The following is a 19,641-nucleotide window of genomic DNA, read 5'->3' as shown; positions in this document are numbered from 1 at the left end:
ATGTACTTGGGGGTGCAGGGGGGACAGAGGTTGGGAGGGGAAAAGGAAGGTCCTGGTGAAGGGGTCCAGCTACCTCCAGTTTTCCCAGCACTCAGTGGTGGCTAATGGGCAACTCAGAAGATGTTGCTCTCAACAGGCACGCCCTGTGTCCTGCTGCCAGGCCCTGGGGGTGTTCATTCCCTGTCCGTCCATCCTCAGTGTTGTTGGGGACTGTGTTTGCCCTGTGTGAGTGCCAGCAGGGCCAGATGTTTGCATCTGGTGGGAGGGCAGGACAGGGCTACAACCCCCAGATGTGCCAGCAGCCTCTCGGTGTGATGAGAGTTTGGGGGAGGCTGTTGTGATATGGGGGAGCTGGTGCCTCTCGCTGTCGCCCTCCAGCCTGGCCCCCCTGCCTGTCCCACAGAACACCCCATGGCCCCAGGCAGTGAGGCTGGACACAGGCGGCCTTTGCAGTGCAACTTAATGGGATAAACCAATTCCCTTAACCCATTTATCTGGCTGATCCAATAAAGGTGGCTGGGAATAAAGTGTGTGCGTGGTCTTAATGCATTCCCCTCTCCATGCTCCCCCAGTCCTGGCAGCATCGTGGGTCCGTCTGCCACAGCTGGCCGGGGGCTCCTCCCCAGAGGCAGTGCAGAGGGGCCAGGGCTGAGGGCGGACGCTGGACCTGGGGACTAGGACCTGCTGGCTCTAGGTGACAGGGAAGAGGAGACGCGGTTGTGACAGTGGTGAAGGTGGCTCTGATCCATCGAGGGATAACCCAGCACACAGCATAGTGCAGGTGAGTTGTGGGGGTCATGGGAAGGGTCTCTGGTGTAGCTGTGGTTTGGTGACACCATGTGTTTGTCCCCCCACCAGCACAGATGTTCACTCAGCCCCACGTCCCCAAGGGCCATTGCTTTTATCATGGAGGGACCCCCGCTTGCTTGCCCCTGCACTGCCTTCCTCTCAGGGTTTGGGGGTTGTGGGGGTCTGGGAGTGGGTGGGCTGGGGAAGGGGTGAAGGGGGGGACATGGGATGGACACGGAGTGGGAGGGATGGGGATGAAAAGAACGGGGGCAGGGACAGGCACAGAAGGACAAGGACGGAGGGGTATGGCTGGAGGGATGGCTGTTGCAGGAGGGCTGGGGCAGGAGGAATGGGGCAGGCAGGGCATAGGCAGGGGTAGAAGGCGTGGAAAAAAAGGAGCAGGGTGGCAGGGGCAGGAAGGTTGGGAAGAAGAACTGGAGCGGGCAGGCAGGGACAGGAGGATTGCACAGGAGCCCAGGAGCAGGCAGGGGTGCAGGAGCTCGGGGACGGGTGTGTCGTGGCGGCTGGAGCCACCTCCAGGTGTGGGTGACGCAGCCAGAGCAGGAAGCGTCCGGCCCCGCGGCAGGTGAGGGTGGGGCAGAGGTGCCGGAGCTGCTCCAGCAGGACCCTACCCCAGGTCCGGCCAGCCGGGACCTGCTGTCGCTTGGGGCCACTGTGGCTTCGCTGCCCCCTCCTCTCTGTCCCCGCAGGCTGCCATGGACGGGGCCCCGCCGCCCCCCAGCCCCGCCGGGCTCTCGGCGTACGTGGCCGTGTCGCAGCTGCTGGGCCTGACGCTCCTGGCCACCACAGGTGCCTGGCTGGGCCGCTACCGGGGCGGCGTGGCCTGGCACAGCCCCCTGCAGTTCAACGCGCACCCCCTGTGCATGGTGCTGGCCATGGTGTTCCTGCAAGGCGACGGTGAGCAGGGCGGTGGGACACGAGCCCTGTCCCAGCTGCAGCCTCCAAAGCCTGCAGCTGGGCTCGGGCAGGGAGTGACGGGGACTAAGTGCTGGCAGAAGACACGGGGAAGGCGCACCAGCATCCCCCGGCCATGCTGGGTGATCCCTGTGGATGCTCAGGTACCCTCTCTGTGCAGCTCTCCTGGTGTACCGGGTGTTCAGGCACGAAGCCAAGCGCTCCACCAAGGCACTGCACGCACTGCTCCATGGGCTGGCACTGGTCATCGCCCTCGTGGGTGAGTGCTGGTCTGGGATGGTCTGGGATGGTCTGGGATGGGATGGGCAGGGCAGGATGTAGCCCTGGTGGTGATGGGCTCTTCTCCTCCGCAGGCATCATCGCTGTCTTCGAGTCACACCGAACTAAGGGCATCCCTGACATGTACAGCCTGCACTCCTGGTGTGGGATGGCCACCTTTGTGCTCTACCTCCTGCAGGTAAGGGGTGGGAAGCCCCTGGTTCCCCGGGAAGGAAGGGGGTCTGCAGCGCCTGTGACATCCCCATGTCCCCACAGTGGTTGCTGGGCTGTGGTTTGTTTCTGTTTCCCGGTGCCTCCTTCTCGCTGAGAGGGTGGTACAAACCCCAGCACATCTTCTTCGGCATCACCATCTTCATCCTCTCCATCACCTGCTGCTTGTTGGGCATTACTGAGATGCTTCTCTTCAACATCAGGTGGGTGACCGAGCTGGGGTGAGGGGGTGGCCCCCCAGACCTCCAGCAGAGGGATGCCCCTGTCTCTGGTCAAGCTCTGCTCTGTGGCTCTTCAATCTCCCCTTGAGGCCTTTATTTCTGCTGCTGCTGAGTCACTTACCAGATGATGTTTAACAAGGGATCCTGCAACAGCTTTCTTTGGGGATGTGCCCAGTGCCACTTCCCCACATCCAGGTGTTTGCAGAACCAGTCAGGACACTCATGTCCCTGAGGCCTCTGCTCTTGCAGACACCAGCTGCACATTGGGGTCACTCCCAGCCCCAGCACTGTGGTGACAGGGCTATGGGGCACTCCAGGAGCCACTTCTCTCTAGCAGGGAGGGTACTGGGCTGCCTATAGCCCCTGTACAGGACTGTGCCACCAGTTTCATCTGCTGTCACCAGGTATCTCTCCCAAAAGCGAACAAAATGCCAACACTCCTCTCTTGCTCTGATTTGGGAAGAGGGGCTTTTCCCACGGTGTGTGCTTGAAGGATGAGGAGAGGGTCCCAGCCAGGATAGGGACAGGCCACCCATCCTTTAAGGTTTGAGCATCCCTCTCCATCCCCGCAGTGATTCCTACAGCCACTTTGTGCCTGAGGGCATCCTGGCCAACACCCTGGGGGTGCTGCTGGTGGCCTTCGGGCTGGTGGTGGGCTATGTGTTGACACGGGAGGAGTGGAAGCGCCCACCATTGGCAGAGGAGCTGGCCCTGTCCATGGACTTCAAGACCTTGACAGAGGGAGAGAGCCCTGGTGGTGGGAGCCAGTGACATCAAGAGCTCCTGGTCTCCGCATGGGCTCCTTGTGATGTCTGAAATGTTCCTGTGCACCCTGTCCCCGGAGGACAGCTGGGGAAGGACATGCTTGGTGCAATGCTGCCTGCTGCACTCACACTTGCTTGGCCTTAATCCTCCAAAGCTCTGCCCTGTCCAGCCTCTGGTGACCCCCAAACCTGTCCCAGCCCTGTGGGAATGGCAGTGCTGTGGGCAGGGCAGGGGCTGGCAGGGCACGGACAGGGGGGTCTGGGCTCTTCCTGCTCTGGGGACAGAGTGGGAGCAGAGATTTCTGCACTGTGGGTGGCCAAAGCACTGGGCTGTTCCCAGTGCTGATGGGCAGATGTTTGCCACTGGGATGTCCCACTCACTGGCAGCCCCTCACCCTCCAGCCACGTGCTGGGGACGCTCCCTGAAGGGTGCAGTGACCCTATGCCGGTGCAGGTTCAGCAGCTTTGTGTCTCAAGTGTTTTCTCCTCACGCATGATGTGTTTGCTCAGTGGATGCTCCCAAACTAATAAATGTTTGCAGCTAACCCTGTCCTCCTCCTGACTCTGCCCCCCATATCAGAGTTTTGGGGCACCCTCGAGCTCCCACATGCCGAGGGCAGCTGGGAGAGGAGCTGCCTGAGGGGCTGGGGAGGGTGGGAGGGTGTTAGGGGTGGGATAGTCCTGTCCAGCACTGCAGACCTCAGCGAGGGACCCCATGGGGACATCTCCAGCATCTGGCCTTGCACTGAGCGTTACAATTATTACCCACTATATTATTATACACCTTTTGCTGGTGGCAGCAGTAGCGCTGCCTGTGTTGCCTCCTGCTCCTGGTGGTTCCCAGTCCCTGTTCCCACCCCCATGCAGTGACTGTTAGACCCAACCCTCACACCATCATTTCCACACCAAGAAGCATCAGAATACTCCTTCACTGACCCCAGTGTGGGAAAAACATAAGCCCAGACACCATTTCCAAGTGTTAACCATTTATAAATAAGTACATTTTTTCATACATACAGTTTTCATTGTACAGATTACAATCTGTATACATTGGGGAGGGGAATGCATTCTTTTGAACTTTTCACATCTATCTCACAGCTCACATGTACAGACAAGAAAACTCTGCTCAAGCAAATACAGCAAAGGAAAAAATATGTTTTCTTCTTTCCTTAGAGATGAGAGGCAAAGGCCTCTGCTGTTGGCAGGGGCTGCTCTTCCCACTGCACAATATCACAACTGTGTGGTGTTCAATATATCAGAGAGAACAGAACATGCATTGGATAATATACTGTACAGAGAGAAAGTCCTTTACATCAGAATTATAGAAAAGCTAAAGGAAAATTTAAGTGTCTTAAAGATCTTCCCAGCAAGTGTCTCAGAGGATGGCAACCGGGGAGTTGTACAAAGCACAAGGCGGGTGTAGTGGACGTGTTTGTACCCAACTCAGATCCTCTCGGATGTGGAGACAGAAAGGAGATGGAACGCTGAATGCAACACTATGGCAAAGAAAAGGCTGGACAGGGACGAGCCCGGCAGCACTGGCAGAGTCCACGGGAGTCTCTGGGTTGTGGGTGTAGCAACACAGTGAACTTCATGTAGCACACAGGGCTGCTCTCAGTGGCTGGCAGAGTAGTGCACAGCAAGGCAGACCTGTGGGGACCCAGCTCTATGGGGCACGAGGCTTTCCCACCTACCCATCCCTACTGTGACTTGCCTCCCCACCACCATCCCTGGACAGCATCACCCCGAGGGACAAAGTCTTTTGGCAAGGCAGCCGTCTGTTTTCACAACAACAGGATGTGATCCCATCAGATGGGACCTGGCTGCTGACTCCCCAGCACGGTGACAGCTAGAAAATGAGCAGGAGGAGGAAGGATACGTGGTGGGCTGGGTGTCTGGTGGCTTTCCCCATGATGGCTGCGCTCGCTGTGACCTCTTGGGTCGCTCTGTACCAGCTGTGGTGACATCCAGCTGTATAGTCAAGAGTTGGACACGAACGCATCTTGCTAAATAATTGAGCCCTTAGTGGTTTATATTAGAAAAAAGAGTTTGATTGAATGAAAATCCAGCAATTATTCACACAAAGCTGAAAAAAATGCAGATTCACTTTCAACCATTGTGCTTTGTGTCCAACACACCCCCACCAGGCTGCGCAGTGCAGCCGGCACGGGGTGAAGGCATTGATTTGCAGAGGTCCCAGCAGGTACAGCAGCTCTCTCCCTCAGCCCTTGAGCAACCCCTGATAACCCGGTAGAGGAGTTACCTTGAATTCCCAAGAGCACAGCAAAGTCCAACCAGCAAGGAGCTCACGGCAGCTCACTCGGGACCCCCGCAGGCGAGGAAGGCGGAGGGCGAGCAGGCACGCTGGCTTGCTTGGTTCTCTAGATAAGGCAGAGCTGGCACTTCGGTTTTAGCTAGACTTCTCCTGGGCAACCCTGAATATACAGCAGCCTTTGTAAAGGAGACTGAATCGCTCCCAGTTTCCTACCCACCCTGGTTCCAGAGCTAATCCCAGCATGACTCTGGTGTTTGGCATATGCACGCTCACATGTTCACACCAGCCACACGTTTTTCTTCACAGCCAGGTTAAAGAAAAATAACCAAAAAGTTCAGTGCTCGGACAGACTCAGCTGGGCACTGGTGCCACAGCAGACAGACAGATGGACAGACACATGTCTCAGATTGTTGGAGCCATCACAGTCCTCCCAGTGACACAGAGAAGGCAGCCCAGGCCTTGCCTTCTCTGGAGATGGATCTCAAAGGATCTGTCTTTGTAAAAACCTCCTTTTCCTAAGCACTTTGATGCCCACTCAAGACTATGTCCAGAGCCCTCTGATGCGACTCCCAGCCTGGCTGGGGGGACCCTGCAGAGCCCCCCACCATGTGGGTGTCCCCTTCCCTGGGACCACAGCATCCTCCTGACCTGGGAGAAGAGCAAGAGCCAATGAACCCCCACTGAGGGATGGGGCAGACACCCACACCTGATGCTCGCAGAGAAGATTCCAGCTCTGCAGCAGCACACCTGGGCCTCAGAGCAGCCACAGGTGAAGAGGAGAGACACCTGGTGGGAAGGTTGGCTAAAGAAAGGGGCCAGCTTCAGCATCGCTTTTGGCATTGCCTTCCCCATGCACCCGAAGAATGAAAACTGGAGTTTCAATGTCATCAAGAACCTGCTTTACCCAGTAAATCCTGCTTGCTCCAAGGTGGGGCTTGCCAGTGGTACCACTGCAGCTGGGAGGGCATGAAGACACCAGCTGGCAGCATTGTCCTGCATCTTAATTACTCAAAAAGTAATTAAACACATAGCACAGATGTACAGGACAGCTCAATGCCTGAAACTGAGTGTGATCCCACGGTGTGGCCTGGGCTTATCAAACTTAGATCTGAGAGTAGAGGATGAAGGACCCTCGGGGTGAGATCTGACCTTGTGCTCCCCCCAGCACACTGGGGCCATGCCAGCACAACACAGAATGACCTCTGCTTCTCCTCATGCAAAGACCAAATCGTGACTTTGAAGACATAGGGGACTGAGCAAGAATGAGCTTTTCCAGGAAGAAATGTGCTTCTTACCCACCCAGTGACCACAGCAGCCATCCTGCCTCGACTGTTCCTAAGAGAATTGCTGGGGAAGTGCTTTAAAACCACTGCAAATATTTTTGTATTCAAAAATTACTCAATCTGTTGATGCTTATATACAGGAGTCAGTCCTTGTGCTATAAATGTTATGATTCATTGCTTCGTTTTGTTTCTTTTCTCTTTTTTTTTTTTTGAAAAATACACTAAGAGACATGAGCTGTTTTGCTATTTTTCTAATGAAGACACTACTCACGCTTAAATATCCAGTATTTATCATAGTAACAAATTCAAACAGTAAAGTGCACCCATTTACAGAGAGAACAGATGGAAAAGCATTAATGCAAGAATCCTGTGGAAAATGTAACACGTGGAACCGTGGAAAAACCTGCATGCTGCAGTGTTTCAAGCTATCTTCAGCTTTGTGGTTGTGTTAAAAGCATGAGCTGTTTTCTGTTTCCCTTAAAAGATCTCCAGAAATTGCAAAGTTACTCACAGGAGTGCTGTGGGGGGTGTTTGGAAGGACTGGACTGGGAGCACAAGGCAGTGAGTGGCGAAAGCCAAGCAGGGGCAGCTCTCCTGTCACTGCTCCTGGCCCACCCTGCTGGCGTGGCAGTGCAGAGGAGCACCCGGGTAAAACGGGGACAGGAATGAACTGGGTTACTTCTTCCTTTCCAAGAAGCAACTAAAGATAGGAAGCCACTCACTCAGGCAGAAAGCTGGAGGATAGGAGGCACTAAGCAAAGTGACTGATGCTGCTCCAGACCCAGGATACGTCTCCCAGGTATGGGCGTGTGGGATGCAGAGGAGAAATTGGTTATTCCTTACAATACAGAGCATATTATTTTAAAAATGAGATGAAGAAAGAAAACCATCACACCCCTTCTGCCAAGAGAGAAACCAAGCACAGAGCTGGGTGTCCCCATGGGGTACCCGCCCCCTTGAAGGGGTCCCAGCCAGCCCCCCATTTTACAGAGCCCTGGGATAAAGCAAAGAGTCACCACTGGGTTGCACCCCAAGGAAGAAAACACTGACCTCAATCCAAATACTGGCTTTGACAAAGACCAAATGGCCCAAGAGAGCCCCAAAATTGCCACAAGTCATAGAGGAACCCCCCCCTTCCAAATGCTCTCCATGAGACACAAGCCTCCCCTGGCCCAAGGTGTGCATGTCCCAGCTTGCTCTGAGCAAATTAGGCAATGGAATAGCAATGACATGTGCTGAGCCACACAGAGGGGAAAAAGAAAAGCCCCATCGAAGCCAGGGTTTGCTTAAGGAGTTCCAGACCCTGTCCTGAGCTGGTGTGAATGGGTGCAGCTGCAGTGCTGTGGCGCTGGGATATGCTCACTCACACCATGGAGGTTGGAGCCCATGATTTGGTTCAAGAAGTCTTGCAATCGATTGGCAGTAGCCCTTTGGAGGTATCACTCCCCTGCTCAGCACTGGGTCGCTCCCAAGAGTTGATATGAGTGAGGTTTGGCATTGGGCAACAGGCACTAGTTTGCTTTAAAACAAGCTACAGCATTATCACTGCCTCCCATCATCCCACCCTTCACCCTCAGAACAGAAAAGGCAGATTATAAACCCACCAGGAACAAAGGAATCCATAAAGGACGTTCTTCTCCCCACCTCAAAAGAAATTTTCAGCAAATAATTGAAAAATTATTGAAAATCCTATAAAAAGGATTTTGGAACCGGCCCTTGCTTTTCACGTTGTCTTGATGTGACTTGCATTTGATTACAAAACCAAAAATAATAGAGAAAAACCAACCCAAACTGGAAAATGTCCTGAAATAGATAACATAAATAAATTATAAATAGGTCTCTCTTAACTACAGCTTCTCAAAAAGCAACACATGGTCTCTACCATGTACAGATATGGAACATGGTGTCCCTTCCCAGGATTTTGGGAACAAAGAATCTTAGAGGAGCATAGCCCTTGCTACAGCCTCTGCTCCCTGACAGAACTGAGCCAGAGGGAAGGGATGCTGCAGGGCTGGGATGGCAGAAAGACCCTTCCTCTTTTGGAACCATCATGCCATGCTCTACATCCTCATCATAAGAAAATGTAAAAAAAAAAATTTAGAATTGCAATTTTGCGCTTTGAATACCAAATTTTTGCTCTTCCTTGCAAGTGATAAATCCCCCTCAGATGAGGTCCCCAACACTAACCTGCCCCATGCAAATGCTGAGGGTGAGGTGCAGTCTGCCAACACTGTGAAGAAGTTAGGGCAATCCCAGCTCATGCACAAGAGGCTCCTGGCCAATTTCCTTGGCTGACTAAAACACATAACAAAGGGGCAACCTGAAAACCTCAATGCTTGTAAAATGCCCCAGAGCAAAGAAATCAGTGTGAGAGCAGCTGGTAGGTACTTGGAAAGCAGCAAAGTGCTGTGTGATCCCCACCCCTTCTGGCCAATGACAAGTTAAATAAGGAAGGAAAGCTGTAAACCAGCAGAATCAGGATGGGTATTGTGGGTGCTGTGCATAGCTACTGCTGTTACATCACATCACTGGGGGTAATCTGCTCTTTGAGGCAAAGAGCCAAACAACCTGGCTGGCACAAGGACCTGTGGATGCAGCCTTGGGAAAGGCTCCTGTGGAATTCCCTAGGAATTCCCATCAGAGTTGAGTAAGAGATCACTGTGACAAAAGAAACCAATTTAAATCCAAGGCAATTGTCTCTTGAAAAAGAGCTCGTTACCTCCTGCTGCGTAGGGATATCTCTGGACCTCCCCACACCATGGACTAAGATATCTTGGTTGGACCTTTGCTGGAATTGGGCAAACGATACTGGCTCGGCTGATGTTGGCTTCACAGTCAGCTGGGGAACAAAAGGGCTGGAGCACGTGCACGGCTGTCTGACCACCACATAAAGTACCGGAGAAACTTGATCATGTAGCTATCAAAGAGAAATAAAAATAATAATAGTAATAATAATAATAATAATAATTATAATAGTATGCATGGAAATCAAGCCTGGAAGTGTGTGCTGAAAACATGAGGGTCTCACTCCAACAAGTGTCTTTTACACATTAGACTCCACAAATGGTCTCTTTGGTTTGATTGGGGACGTCTGCCCTTGCCTGGAGTCCCTGGAGAGCTGCCTGTACAGGTTATCCTGGTAGGCCTGTGCCACGGGCAGCGTCCTTGCCACCTTGACGTCGGGGTACGAGGAGGCTTGGGTGACTCTCTCCAGGAGGTCTCCCCGGGACCCATTGGCCAGCATCCCATGGGGGCTGTAATAGTCTTCCTCTAGCAAATGGCCATTCTGTGCATTGTTGGTTTTGTTATAAAAGGCAATGTTGCTGATTGAAGAGGGTGGGCTAAAGGATTCCGGCTGGGGCAGATTGCCAGGAGACGTAGGACTAATGACAGTGTCCACTGACGACACAGCCCAGGTCCGGTTCTGCTGATGGAGGTGGGGGTACTGCTGAGTCCGAGCAGTTTTATCTATGATTCCCATGAACGGCGTGGTCCGGGAGCGGGCTGGCTCGCTGGGGTAGCCCCCCTGCGTGGGCGACACCGGGGACAGCTCATCACACGATCGGTCATAGGCTGGCTTGAGGGGAATCTCCATTTGCTGAATCGAAGCAGAGGGGCGGAAGTTGGGAGTCAGGTTGGACGTGGAGGAGATGCTATTGCTGGACGGGGAGAAGCGGAGGCCAACGCTCTGAGAGTGGAGTAGAGGCCTTGGAGTCGGTGGGTGAGGCTTAATTTCACTGGGATTGACTGTGATGGGCCTCCTTATGAGATGAGACACATCCGGAGAGCCCAGCTGGTTGGCGGGGAGGGAAGAACGCTCCAGGTCAAGCTTCGAGTGGCACACCGGGTAGTAGGAGGCGGACTGGCTTCGCCCAATCTGAGGAGTCTGGCTGTACCTCACGCCCCCCCTGTACGCTGAGGATGGTCTCTGGGGAAGGTCTTCTTTGGCCAGCCCCCCGTGCTGACAGATGGCTCCGGCGCTGAGACTCGCCTGCACGTGCTGCACGGGCCTGCTGTCACCCACGATGCCCCCGATGGAGCCCTGGTACACCAGCCGGCTCTGGCTGACCCCCATGTCCCCTGATGATGACTGGTACTTGCTGGCCATCGAGTGGGCAACTTGGCTGTACGCACCAGTCGGGATGACAGTGCTGGAATGGACGGCAGAGCTGGGCTGATTGCTCCTCACGATCTGTGCCTTGGCTGGCTGCAGCCTCAGCCCTGGCTGCGGCACGGCCACGGGGAGCTGGGGCATCTGGAAGGATCTCTGCGTCATCTTGGACAGCGGAGACTTGGGTCTGCCGGGGAGCTGGGTGACCCCGCTGGGCTCCTGCTGGTAACGGACCGGGGAGCCGGACTGGGACCTGTAAACGCTCATGCTGTCTGCGGGGGGACTGGCGCGGTACTGGGGGCCTCTGCGAAGGGGAGACGGCGGTGGGCTCTGATACTCCTTCCCCTGGCTCCCCACCGGAGGGGGGCTGAAGCGGTAAGTGGAGCCCTGGTGAGCTGGGGATGTGTGTGGAGGACTGGGTCTGTAATGTGAGTTTTGGTGTGTCGGAGACAGAGCAGGGGATGTGGACTGGTACCCCTGCCTGGTTGGTGAACCCACAGAGCTGTTGGACCTGAAATCGAAGACCTGATGAGAGCCAAGAGGTGAGCCGGAAATATAGGCTGAGTCCCTGTGAGCTGGAGATGGGGGTGGGCTCTGGATGATGGGCAGCCCTTGGTTTGGCCTGGATTCTGTCTGCAAGCCAATGGAAACATTTTCTACGTCCTGCTCGAGGTATTCCTCCTCAAAGATATCTTGCACAGAATACAGCTCTTCATGCTGGGCTTCGGGTTCTGGCTCTGCTGGGAGTGGTGGTGGTGGTGGCTGCTGTTGCTGCTGCTGCTGCTGCTGCTGCTGCTGCTGTTGCTGCTGCTGCTGCTGCTGCTGCTGCTGCACCTGCCTGCACTCCTCCTCCACCCGCATCAGCAGCCGCTGGATCTCACGGTTGTTAGGACACAGCTTGATGGCCTCGTTCAGGTCCTCCAGGGCTGCTGAAAACTGCCTGCTTGACAAAGGAACAGAAATGAGAACTGAAAGTACTCTAGATTTGGATGGAACTGTTTTCAGAGATTCCAGGGGAATAAAGTGGCTTGTGCGTGTCACTGAAGGAGAGATCCGTGATTGCGACAGCTTGCTGCACCTCTCACATGCTGCCTCATGGGCCTCCCTTGGATTTATATTATCCAAACAGAGGGAAAATTCTGGAGAAGAAGGGAACACAGTCCTGAGATGGCACAAGCCAGACTAGCAAACACGCTTGCCTCTGCAGCTTACGTTAGGGGCTAATTAATTACTCCCCTAGCATCACCACGAGGGTCACCTCTGTTTTAGCGAAGGGGACACCAACACATTGATCACTGCAAGCCCAGCTCACCACTGCTGTAAACAAACTCACACAGCTACAACCACTTACGCCAGTGAAAATGTAACTTCTGCCTGATGGCGAGACCACCCAGCGTCAGGCCTGGCTCCAGAGCTCAGGGGCTCCCACAGGTCAGCGCTCTGGGCAAGGCTGGTCTCTCCCGTTTTGCTGTGGATTTGGCTAACTTCTTTGGAATGAAGCACTCAAGTGATGTGCCAGAGGCTGTGAGCCCAGGGGAGCCTTTGTGAGGGAAAGGCCAGCCTAGGGAGGTGGGGGTTTGGGAAGGGGGTTGTCATTTACAGGGACACTGTTCACTCGGGAGCAAAACTCCAGGTTTGAACACGACTGTGATGTGGGAAAACGCACCCAGATGGCGGGAAGGCTCCTATCTGTGATCCCCCCCAGCGCCAACTTAATCTTTTGCACAAGTGGAATAAGGAATGGCCTCCTCTTCTACCAGCCGTGAGCCCTCTGTCCCTCCTCACCTGCTGCTGCGTTTGGCCCTCGCTCTTGCATAGTAAGCTTCGTACGATTTCGGTTTCAGCTCCAGTGCTTTAGTGGCAAATTCCTCTGCCATTCCAAAATCCTGCATTTGAATAGGTATGCAGGTAAGTAACTGAATACATTTAGAAATAAAAATACATACAGCATGGGAAGAAAACAAACTTAGTATGGACTTTTTTTTTTTCATATTGCATGGAAAACTTAATGGTATTGGAGTATTTTGCATAGATTCAACACCATTTACAGACAGGGAGCTATGATGGCATATTAATCCCACTGTTCCTCACTTCTCCATGACAGCTCTCCTGGGAGGGTAGTCTGGGAGCAGGGCAGGGTGACAGTGGGAGGGGACTGCTCTGGGTGCTTTCCAGGGGCAGTGCCAGGAGACCAGGTTATCAGCTCTGGCTCAGGACCTGTCACTACCCTCCCTTGCCTGGTTCTGAATGCTTCATGTCCTGCTAAGCTCAGCTGAAGCTCAGCACTTGTGAAGGAGAACTCTTCCTCATGGGGAGGATTCCATTCCACAGCCAGACACTGTTTGGGATTGCTGCACTGCTCTATGTCCTGAGCAGCCCTGGGAGAAAGGACTGAATAGTGCTGCTCCTGACTGGTTCAAAAACTTGTGAAGCCAGCTCTTGCTACGGGCGTGCCCTGCCTGGGGAACCTTATTCTTCTGTTTGTACCTGCAGTAGCCATTACTGAGGAGTTACTGGCCAACAAACTGAACTGGGAATGCAGTCATGAGACAGATACCTTTATGGTCTCATCTATAGGTGCAAAAACTGCAGGAGCAATTACAACGCTCTGAAATTTTCTATCTGGCATTTCCCAGTTAATTATAAGCCAAAAATCTTATCCTCAAAGCAGGACAAGACCTGGAGTTGATAAGCTGTGAATTGGCTGATTTACAGAGAAGGTTCACGCTTTTTCTTCAAATTGTGTTTGTTCACCAGCAATAAGATTTTACTCCCCTTGTTTTCCATCTTTCTTCCTAGAAAGATAAATGAAGGTATCTCAAAGTTCCTTCCCCTCCAGTGTAACCTTTGCTCGCTTATGACCTCAGCAATGTTGGTTTTTGAGTTTATGGAGACTTTAATTTGTGGAAGTGAAAGCACCTCCACTGCAAGCCAGGGAAGGCTGGCAGAACAGGCATCTGTACGAGCTGGTTGCTGGATGATGCCAGATTGCAGTGGGGAGAGTGACAGGGATCTGGAAGTTCTGGGACAAGAAGGAGTCTTGTGGAGGTGTTTCTGGATGAGTCACTGCCCTGGGGAAGTGCTAACCCCCTAAGCATATGCTCCTTCATTTGAAATTAATTAGTATTCAAAGGAGCACATCTCCTGGCTCCTCCTCACTGCTGCCCCAGAAATCTGGAAAATGCCTCCACCCCCATGTGACGATATGAACATCATCATCAAAAGGGAGTAATAAAAAGTTCAAAGAGCTATAAACATAGCAATGAATTTTTAATCATTTGGAACGCATACTAAATCACTACTGCTTTGGAATTAAGAAATGTCAGTGCTCTGTGAAGGACAACCAGGTCACAGAGAGGAGAGATCTGAGAGGCCAAAGCACGGCTGGGGGGTGACGAGTCTCTGCAGAGGCACAGAGCTGTTGGGCTGTGCTCAAGCCCCTGAAAAGAGGGGACACTTACATTCATTTTCCTTCGACACCGGGAGAGGTTGAGGAGCAGCGACACCTTCAGCTCACGGAAGGTTTTCAGGTCTTCTCCAAACCCTTCTCTGGGGAATTTTTTCAGAGCATACTGATAGCGCTGGGCAGCCTCCTTCACTTTACCTTTCTATTAGAAGGAAAACACATCAAAAATCATCCTTGGGTTGAGTTTACTTCCCTGCAGAGAATTCACTCACCAGCCCCAGCAATGTTTTAGGTGACTAAGGAAGCACAACTTCACTACTTAGCTCTTTCCTAGAAAGGAAGGGCAGAACATTTGATCAAGGGAACATCTGAGCTGGAAAGGCAGATGCCTTGTGCAAGTCGAGATCTCCCACTTCATACAGAGCTGTCACACCAAGCAGGAAATGTGGAGAAATGGTGTTAACTCAATACAACTCCATCTGGTTCTTGGCTGGATGGTCTTTTGAGCTGGGTGATCATCTACCCATTCCTGGAAACCCCTCCACCCAAAGCTTAATACACATCCAGGAGGGTAAAGAGCACAAACTGTGGGACTTTGGGTGCAGCTCTGAGAAGCCTCTGCAATAGCAAAGGTAAATGTTATGGCATTGCTGTGGCTCTGAACTTGGACAAACAGGGTGAGATTCACCTCCCTGGACTACAGATGTTTGAAACTCTACATCTAAATCTCTTAACTGAGTTCCATTTACAATTACTGGTATGCAACAGTCACCTTCAAAGGTGACTCATCTCTGCTATTTTGGGCAACTAATTTTGGGATGGGACAATGTGCACCCTGAAGGGGGGCAGCTGGCAGGCAGGGTGAGAGAAAGAGGGCAGGATGAGATCTAGGTCACACACAGTTCCTTATGACCCAGACATAAATTTTACAGCTACAAATAGCGAGTTTTAAAAAGTTGTAGACTCAGGTTTTTCAGCTGTATCATGTATCTATGGCAGGTAATTTCTATTACAATGCCAGCTTTGCATATTTTCTGCTTCACCCTTAGAGCCTCACAGTGAATCATTGTTGTACTTGCACAATTTCTATGTGTGTGCAAATCCCCAGGTTTTAAAGATCGACTTAAAACAAACACAGAGCAAAAAAAGACTCCCTAACTGTAACAGTGGAATATAGCTCCCATGGGCTAAAGGACATGACAAAGCCAGCTGTGTCCTGACAATCTATTTTCATTGCAAGAAGTTTATTCCAGGAGTTTTTCTGGGGTATTCCATCCCATTGCCTTGATTCCCAACAGTGAGCCCACTAGGTAATGACAAGGCTGCCAGACTTGATGCAATGGCAGCAGCACTCCCAACAAACACTTAGGTCCTGCTGTTTCAAAGAGGAAATGAAATGCTGGCTCCAATCCAGAGCAACTTGGCTTTGCTTCAGCTTCGTTACAGATTTAGGCAATCGACCCCCTCTTCTCCAACCCCACTAAGCAAAACCAAATGGTTTGGAGCACAGGGAATGCTGTGAGCAGGAGCTTTTACTTGCCATGGGTTAAGGCAGCAGCATTAGAATCACAGAATCGTTTAGGCTGGGAGAACCAACCACTGACCCAACACAGCCAAAACCTCACACCAAGGGATGCTGCAAGCTGCATCTGTTCCACGTTCCAAACCCACCCTTCTCACCTTATAAAACATGTCTCCCTCCTCCATCAGCTTGCTCAACAGGATGATCATGATGTCTGGTTTGGAGGTTGCCATTGCCCAAGTTGCTGGACCTGTAGTGTACAGGATGCATGATGGGTAAAGAACTCATACAATGCAAGGGTGGTAGGAAGCTGGGTGGAAAAAAATACCCTGGGGTGGGAATTTCTGCTGGAGAGAACAACTTGGCATGGTCAAAGGGCAGAGTGTTCCAAAGGACTGAGCTGACAATTCCTCTGACACCTAAATTAATGTCATCCCCATCTGCAATGGTTTTCCCTTGCAATTATTAAGGCAAATCCCAATGGTCTGGGAAAGGATGGAGCTGTTTCCACAAGAGGGCAGTGCTGAATGTGGAACAGGCTGGCATGGGGGAAACAAACTGTATTTAAAGGAAAAATCAGAGTGGTTACATAAAAGCCATTGATTTCTAAACTGAAATCTATGGAAATGTACTAGGGAATCTGCACTTTGGTAGGTCGTTTGTGGTTAAGTGGATTGTGATTTCCAGCTTCACAAGATGTGAAAGACTAGAGCAGAAAATCCAGTAAGGCAGAAAAAATGACAAGGGAAAGGTCCTATATAAATGCTGCTGGTGCCGAAGGCATCATTGGGCTGGGGACACTGACTCTGCACAGGGGCCACCCTGCAGAGCCAGCTCGTATCTCAAGGACTAATACTGGGAGGGAAGGGGTGGCAAAAATTTGAGGACAGCTCATTAGTGTGGGTGAAGAATAAGTCAACAATATTCTATAAGTAGATTCAGTACGTTTTGGGGGAAGGAGGTTAGTTTTTGAGTTCAAGTTATTCTCTGCAACAGTCATTAAAAAATTATTTGAAGGTGAGATAAATTAAAAGATTAGAGGTGTTGGGGACGCATGCAGGCTAAATCAAACAGGAGAAAGCAAGGCTGACAAAGCTATCAGATCGAAGCTGATGCTGACAGCAATGAGATATACCTCGTGGGCGACTCGGTAACGTCTGACAACCTTCAAAGAAAGGAGAAAACAAGAAGTTGTAGGAGAGAGGGGGAAAAAAATGGATGAAGGTGAAAAAAAAAAAAAAGAAAGGAAAAAAGCAGCTGTGAGAGGCAGGCAGCAAGGAAGCCAATGCACCAGCAAAATCCCCTTTCACAGGAAAACGTAACGTGAGCAGCTGTGTGGCGCAGTGCAGGTACACTGAGGTCTGGAAGCATACACAGAGCAAGTGAACGCAGCAGCTCACAGCAAGGCATGGACAGAGTACACTTGGCAACTCAGACTGGTAAAGATAGAAAAAGCATTACCAGAGGAAAGACCTTGCTAAAGAAACAGTTGTTTATTGATTAACTTCTGCTAAGTAATACGACAGGAAAAAAAATGAACTCCCCGTTTTACTAAAGAGAACCAAGTGGTCCTGACTTGCCATCTGCTTCCGGAGTGTGAAGCAGCGGCTGGGGCCGAGGCTGCCTCTGGGTTATACTTGTATTTTTTAGGATGCCAGCCCCACTGCTTGAGTCCTGCCTGAGCACAGAGCTGATGGCAGTGTCCCCCTGTTCCTACCTATCTTTGCTCCTTTCTTCAGCAGGGTGACGACAACCGAGGTGTTGCGGCAGCCCACTGCTCTGTCGAGGGGCCGCATCCCACTGTAGTCAACGTGCTCGATCATGGCCCCATGGTCCACCAGGAACTGAACCTGCAGTGAGAAGCCCAATAGTCACTCCTGGTCCTGAGTGAGACCCCCACACACTGCTGGGGATGAAGGATTAGCAGAAGCTAGCCCTTCTCCACTGCCTGGACTAAGAGCACCTCCATGGGGTCCGAGGGTACACGGTGGGCAGCAGGTCGATGGAGGGGATTCTGTCCCTCTACTCCATTCTGGTCTCTGGAGACTCTGGAGAGCTGTATCCAGCCCTGGGGCCCCAAGCACAGGAAGGACATCGACCTGTTGTAGCAGGTCCAGAGAAGGCCATGGAGATGCTCCAAAGGCTAGAGCACTTCTGTTTTGGAGGCTGGGAGAATTGGAATTGTTCAGCCTGGAAAGGGCAAGGCTCCAGGAATACCTCAGAACCCCTTCCAGTGCCTAAAGGGGCTCTAAAAAAGATGGAGAGGGATTTTGGACAAGGGCCTCGAACGATAGAATAAGAGAGAATGGCTTTAAATTGAAAAAAAAAGTAGGTTTTGACTAGATATTAGGAAGAAATCCTTCCCTGCAGTGGTGGTGAGGCCCTGGCACAGGGTGCCCAGAGAAGCTGGGGCTGCCCCATCCCTTGAAGTGTTCAAGGCCAGGATGGACAGGGCTCGGAGCATCCTGGGGTAGTGGAAAGTGTCCCTGCCCATGGCACAGGGTGGAACGAGATGGTCCTTAAGTTCCCTTCCAACTCAAACCATTCTGGGATTCTCTGATCTGCTTCTGTGGAAGCACCTTCCCATACAGAGGGCCAGGACTCCACGTGGTTATGGCTACACCACTGCTACATCAAGAACCGCAGGGACTGATGGCTTTGACGCCAGGTGCCCGTTTTCTGTGGGTGCAGCACAGGCCACTCACCACCTCAGCGTCGCCGTAGAACGCCGCCAGGTCCAGCGGCGTGCGGCCGTTCTTGTCCGCGTGGTCCGTGGCCGCTCCGTTCTCCACCAGGGAACGCACCACGGGCAGGTGGCCCTTCAGGCAGGCCCAGCTCAGGGCTGTCAAGCCCTCTTTGTCCATCAGAGAAATCGAGGCACCTGAAAGAACAAGCAGCAGTTGACTCCAGAGCTCTCCGCTGTTCAGCACTGCTTACCACAAACCCTCTGCTCAGCAATGACAGCTTGTTTTCCCAGCGCTTTGTACACAATTATTAATTCCTTTATTAATGTTTCTCCCACCACAGATCCCACCCTCTGTGGCAACTTCAAATACACTGATGGGAACTGTGGCAAACGAGTTGATTCACACCAAGCTGCAAACTTTTCCACGCCCACCTCTGAGGGCTTTCCTGGCAAACATCTGAGCAGCACGGTGGATCTGATTTTCCTCATCTGAGACATCTTTTTAACCGCTTTTTTTTTTTATTTAATCCAACCCCATTCCAGCCTGAGTCAGAGATGAAGATAATTTCGCTGTTTCAGCAGGTCACCATGGGGAATTAAGTCAATTCAGCTCAGTTCTCCTAAAAAAGCACATATTTTCCCTTCTTCACTCCCCTCCCCTTTACCCAAAAGTACACAATTTCCAGCAGTATTCCTCCCTGAACTTTACCCAATATAAATACAACGTTGTGGGATACACTGCTGCCAACTGCAAGCCAAGGAGAGGGGGACTTGACGTTTTCTTGGATGAGGAAATGGCGCTGCCATACCAACGGGTCAGTGTTGCTCCACACAGCATATGGATACAGATATGAGAGCTGAACAGCAGCTCTCAGTGAACACTCCTCTTCATAGCATGCAGAAAACTCCCGTTGCCATGGCACAGCCATGGCTCTGGCTCTGGAGTGTGCAGAGATGATCTGCAGCAGCTCTGCTCCTCCGAGGAGCTGCAGCTACCTGCGAGATGCTCCTGCCAGCAGCTGGGATGAATTACTGCTGCAGTGCTTTTCTCCTGGAGGCAAACTCTAAGCCTCCCAGCATGAGATTCCCTGACTCTAGAATGTTCAGCATATGTGGGAATGATGTGAATGTCCTAAACGTTCCTGTTCATCCCAGCTGA

At 52.1% G+C, this 19,641-nt stretch overlaps 2 protein-coding genes across 10 annotated transcripts in view; one reads left to right on the top strand and one right to left on the bottom strand.

Annotated features, from left to right (window-relative positions):
* The first annotated feature begins 657 nt into the window (after positions 1 to 657).
* Positions 658 to 3,744, top strand: CYB561 (cytochrome b561). 2 transcript variants are annotated; one of them, XM_014889426.2, is made up of 6 exons: positions 658 to 781; positions 1,500 to 1,707; positions 1,886 to 1,984; positions 2,079 to 2,182; positions 2,260 to 2,417; positions 3,008 to 3,744. In XM_014889426.2, the coding sequence occupies exons 2-6, from the start codon at positions 1,506 to 1,508 to the stop codon at positions 3,204 to 3,206; spliced, it is 762 nt and encodes a 253-aa protein (XP_014744912.2). In that variant the 5' UTR covers positions 658 to 781; positions 1,500 to 1,505; the 3' UTR covers positions 3,207 to 3,744. The 2 variants fall into 2 exon arrangements, with proteins under 2 accessions (XP_014744912.2, XP_088035719.1); XM_088179593.1 differs by lacking the exon at positions 3,008 to 3,744 and adding an exon at positions 2,840 to 3,001.
* Positions 3,745 to 4,168: 424 nt separating this feature from the next.
* The window catches only part of TANC2 (tetratricopeptide repeat, ankyrin repeat and coiled-coil containing 2), a 165,359-nt gene continuing 149,886 nt past the window's right edge, over positions 4,169 to 19,641 (bottom strand). For 7 of the 8 annotated variants that reach the window (XM_088179585.1, XM_088179584.1, XM_088179590.1 and 4 more), the window contains 7 exons: positions 18,502 to 18,677; positions 17,514 to 17,646; positions 16,932 to 16,961; positions 15,955 to 16,046; positions 14,330 to 14,476; positions 12,654 to 12,754; positions 4,169 to 11,808 (listed from right to left, as the gene is read on the bottom strand). In XM_088179585.1, the coding sequence (XP_088035711.1) occupies positions 9,801 to 11,808; positions 12,654 to 12,754; positions 14,330 to 14,476; positions 15,955 to 16,046; positions 16,932 to 16,961; positions 17,514 to 17,646; positions 18,502 to 18,677 (2,687 nt within the window). In that variant the 3' untranslated portion in view covers positions 4,169 to 9,800. The remainder of the gene's footprint in view (positions 11,809 to 12,653; positions 12,755 to 14,329; positions 14,477 to 15,954; positions 16,047 to 16,931; positions 16,962 to 17,513; positions 17,647 to 18,501; positions 18,678 to 19,641) is intronic. The other variant, XM_088179588.1, reaches the window with a different exon arrangement.

Source organism: Sturnus vulgaris, chromosome 27, assembly GCF_052056855.1.
Source record: "Sturnus vulgaris isolate bStuVul1 chromosome 27, bStuVul1.hap1, whole genome shotgun sequence".
In the NCBI taxonomy this organism is placed as follows: domain Eukaryota; kingdom Metazoa; phylum Chordata; class Aves; order Passeriformes; family Sturnidae; genus Sturnus; species Sturnus vulgaris.
Note: the sequence above shows the minus strand (reverse complement) of the source record. Positions and strands in the feature narration are given on the sequence as shown.

What these genes read in the sequence shown, in the direction of transcription:
- CYB561 (XM_014889426.2), top strand. Translation starts at nt 1,506, where the DNA reads ATGGACGGGGCCCCGCCGCCCCCCAGCCCCGCCGGGCTCTCGGCGTAC. An exon ending in GGTGTTCCTGCAAGGCGACG is followed by an intron (nt 1,708 to 1,885) that starts GTGAGCAGGGCG and finishes CTCTCTGTGCAG; the next exon opens with CTCTCCTGGTGTACCGGGTG. An exon ending in ATGCTTCTCTTCAACATCAG is followed by an intron (nt 2,418 to 3,007) that starts GTGGGTGACCGA and finishes CCATCCCCGCAG; the next exon opens with TGATTCCTACAGCCACTTTG.